At 37.3% G+C, this 3,960-nt stretch overlaps 1 protein-coding gene across 2 annotated transcripts in view; it reads right to left on the reverse strand.

The window, feature by feature from the left end:
- Positions 1–3,625, reverse strand: part of LOC102294207 (receptor-type tyrosine-protein phosphatase C) — a 5,574-nt gene extending 1,949 nt beyond the window's left edge. Inside the window, exons 1-11 of one of the 2 annotated variants that reach the window (XM_005938563.2) lie at positions 3,463–3,623; positions 2,949–3,230; positions 2,533–2,772; positions 2,325–2,444; positions 2,034–2,165; positions 1,778–1,924; positions 1,127–1,273; positions 756–973; positions 583–643; positions 351–462; positions 161–192 (exon numbers count right to left, since the gene is read on the reverse strand). In XM_005938563.2, coding sequence (XP_005938625.1) covers positions 161–192; positions 351–462; positions 583–643; positions 756–973; positions 1,127–1,273; positions 1,778–1,924; positions 2,034–2,165; positions 2,325–2,444; positions 2,533–2,772; positions 2,949–2,952 — 1,213 coding nt within the window. In that variant the 5' untranslated portion in view covers positions 2,953–3,230; positions 3,463–3,623. Of the gene's footprint in view, positions 1–160; positions 193–350; positions 463–582; positions 644–755; positions 974–1,126; positions 1,274–1,777; positions 1,925–2,033; positions 2,166–2,324; positions 2,445–2,532; positions 2,773–2,948 lie in introns of both variants that reach the window. The other variant, XM_042227354.1, reaches the window with a different exon arrangement.
- Positions 3,626–3,960: the final 335 nt, after the last annotated feature.

Consider the following 3,960-nt stretch of genomic DNA (forward strand, 5'->3'; position numbering starts at 1 on the left):
TAATCATTAGTCATTATTAACCTCTGGCTCTCTTCCACAGTGTGTCTTTGTCCTGTCGTCCTCTCCTCACAATAAAAGGTCCTGGAGGCAACTGTTCTCAGCACTTTGTGAATAAAATCTAACTGAATGGTAACAGCCACTAAATGTTTGCTTTACTCACTTGCTTCAAGTTCCATGTCGTCATTCACGTCACTGTGGAGGAAAGATAAGGATTATGTTTATAATAGATGCATCACTATGCCTCTACAGTAAACATAAATTAATAATGACATTAGCCTTTACTAGAAATGAAAAATAAAGTGGAACAAAGTGAAAGTCAGACGTGTAGAAAAAGCACTCGTGGACTTTACTTTGTGGACTTTCTGAACTTCTGAATGTAGAACTTGTAGGTGAGAAAAAGAAAAGCCAGAACAATGACGATGAAGAGGAAGACACGAAACCCAATAACAGCTTTGTTGTTGTCTGTGAAATAATATTAAAAATTACATTTACATGAAAAACAACATTTGTAGAAACGTGTGCTTAAAATGAGACGAAGCATTTATGTCAGTAAACTGTATCATTAATGAAAACAGGACGTACACAAAGTGCTGATTTCACTTATTTGAGGGATGCTCTCATAGTGTCCGTTGTGAGCCGTCACCTTTAAAGACAAAATGTCAGTTCACTGTGAATTACAACATTCAGGAGTCTAAAATAATATTTATAAGCATAATATCTTCTTTATTAAACCAAAAATGTTGGATTTAACAAACCTTCACTTTGTAGCTCGTAGAGTAGCTCAGATCTTTGAATTCGACTTCATATTTTGTACCTTCTAGCTCCTTCTTTGTCACTTCCTTATCATCAGCTGTATTTAGACGTATTATATATTTTCTCTCAGGTCCGTTGAACGTAGAGGGTCTGTGCCAGCTCACTTTGATCGTATTATGTTCGTGAACGTGTAATTTCAGCTCAGTGACTGCAGCAGGTGCTGTAAGAGAAATTTAAAGGAAGCCAAATTTAAAGTAAAAAACTGACAGACCTGCAGCCCTTTGCTGCGTTTCCTTCCTGTTTATCTTCACTGCTCAAATATCCAGTGAGAAATAAATTCTAACATTATGTAATAAAAAGTTTGATTACTTACTTCCAACCTTAGTTTGCAGTTTAACTTCACCCCCAGTGGAAACTTGAATCTTGTTCTTGTATTTGGCTCGGACTCGACAGGTATAACCAGTAAATGGATTTAATCCAGTAATAACACACGTTCCTCCATCAGGACTTGTAACTGTAACTGTAACATAATTTCCATGAACCATGTGAAGTGTTATAGATTTAAATCAACATCATCATGTTAAGAAACTGTAAATGACAAATGTCAGGGTAAAGTTTCACAAACACATCAGCTGGTAGTTCTGTCAGCTGATCCATAAACTGGCACAAACCTGTTTCACTTACAGTCTGTTCCTGCTGACATGAAGCACTGATGCTACAAGCTTCTCATAGAAACTACGTACATGTCAGAAAACCAACAGACTGACAAACTGTTTGTTGCTTTTTATAAAGACAATTACATTTCAAACATCAGATGTTACCTTCAAACAGCTCAAAGCTTCTCATCATTTCTTCTGTGTGAAAAAGTGAACTCGACTCTGATGTTTCAGCGTTTATTCTGTTTTATATTTGCTATTTATTTTAATAACTGTATTTATTCACACCCAGTCAGAGGTTTGGTTTTTCACCTGCAGTCAAAGCATCATGAACATAAACACATAACAGGAGAAGCCGTCTCACTCACCTTTACCTGTCTGACCATCACAACTGCAGTCATAAGAAAGCTCATGAAGGAGGGGAAGGACCTGTTGACAGTTCTTACTGGTTGTTTTCCAGCTGAGCTCAATGGAAGTACTGGTTAAATCCTTCTTTATGTTGGTTATTGTAAGCTCTGTTGGAACAAAGTAAACATCAGTAACAGTGAACAGCGTTTCCTTTGCTTCAAACTGTGTGAGAATAAAAGCTTTTATTTTGATGAGCTAAAGGAAATATAAACTCACCACAATCAACCCTGACGTGGACAGATGGAGTCGTCTTATTTATGCTGATGCTGTTCTGTAAGATCAGACCAGTACAGCTGTAGTCTGTGAACGGCTTCAGCTCAGACAGTTTCACATCAGCTTTGTTATTTTCTGAGGAGACACAAAGATGACGTCATTGTTGGTCCTCAGTGTGTGAACATTCATCCTTTGGGTTTAGATTCAAACGTGAACACATTCAAAGAAATAAATCTGAACAGATTCACAGAGAGCACAGAGCTCGTGTCTCTAACTCGTAAAGTTTCCTTTTACCTGAACAGGTGTAACTAACTGAGAGGTTTTTACACTTTGGTAAATCAGGTAACGTTGTGTTAATTTCTGCAGGAAGTCCAGTGGGTTTAATCTGCTGTATTTCACTGGGATTTAAGAAATCTGTGGAAAAAATGAATGAAGACAAACATGATTAAATGAGGTGTAAATGTTTGAATCTCAGAGCAGACGTGGACTCGTTCGTACGTACCAACACTGATGCTTTTGGTGACGTTAAAGGAAGAGCCTCTGCACTCTCCTGGAGTAAAGGTTACAGTCAAATCTGAGCAAATGTCCTCGTTAGCAGGTCTGACACAGAAAGTCTTCTCATCATTTCTACATGGTACAACTGAACGTTTATTTGGTGTTGATATTGAAGAGCTGATGTCCCAGTCACTTCCATAACAAACATATCCAGGGATGCAGCTGGTTTCATTAACGTCTCTTTCACCTGAATTAAACAAGTGATGCACAAATGTGTCGGTTTATAAAAGATTCATTTGTTAAGTTAAAAGAAAATGGATGTAAAACACAAATATATGAATTATGAAGCGCCTTGAGGCGACTTTTGTTGTGATTTGGCGCTATATAAATAAAATTGAATTGAATTGAATTAATTGAACTCACTCATTGGATCTGTTCTAAATGTATTTTCCGTAGAGTGACAGAATATTTCTTTTCCAGTATTATTTAATGAAGGTTTTTCAGTAAATGAAACATTAAGACTGTAATCAGTGCACGGCTTCAGGTGTCCAGTTTTCCCCACTGGGATTTGATTCAACTGATCAGCTTGGATTATCTTTCCAGTCTGTGGTCGGCCTTCTTCAATAAGAGAAATGTTGTAGTTACCACGGGGGTTTATTTCAATCTGCAAGCCAGACGTGTTGTTGTTTGTGACATTGTAAGAACCTGCAAAATGTTTGTCAGTAAGAATCAGTCAGTTACACTTTTTATCTCAGAAAGTTTCTTCACCATGATGTTGACCGTGATCAACATCATGGTGAAGATGAAAATACATTTTCTATAATCAGTGTAAAAATACTTTCATTGTGATTCAGAGTAAATTTAGAGAGAAATGCTGAGCAGCAACAACAGTGTTTGAAAACATTCAATAAAACTGATCTTTTAAACTGATACTCACACTGTGGAGAGGCTGAGAGGACACATTTCAATGAGATCAGAAAAGAAGAAAACACATCATTAGTATATGATTATAATTATGCAATGAAAGTACCAGAAACACCTCAGAGCACCTTACAGCTGCTGGTACCTCAGAGGTGTTGGTGATCTCTGCTTTTTCTGTTACCTGTTTCTTGCAGGTAGGTGGAGCTGACCCAATTATAGATGCAGCACACCTGAGAAGGCCAGTCCCAGTGTATATAAAGACACCTTGACTGAACCAGCTGATGCTCTTGCTCTCTCTGTCTGGCACCCGGCTTGTTCATTTGGAAGTTTCAGTTATGGCTGTTATGGTCTTTAAATAGTGTTTAAGTTATATATGTAGTATGTACACTGGGTGAATGTGCAGTAGTAGCAGCAAGCAGGTGAATTCTGTACATTGGTGTGACTAGACATCTGACTATTTTACAGGATAGACAATATAAACATATTTAAAATTAAAGGAATTGAAATGTACATT

This window comes from Haplochromis burtoni, unplaced genomic scaffold, assembly GCF_018398535.1.
Source record: "Haplochromis burtoni strain Fernald_Lab_line unplaced genomic scaffold, NCSU_Asbu1 Contig_256, whole genome shotgun sequence".
NCBI lineage: Eukaryota > Metazoa > Chordata > Actinopteri > Cichliformes > Cichlidae > Haplochromis > Haplochromis burtoni.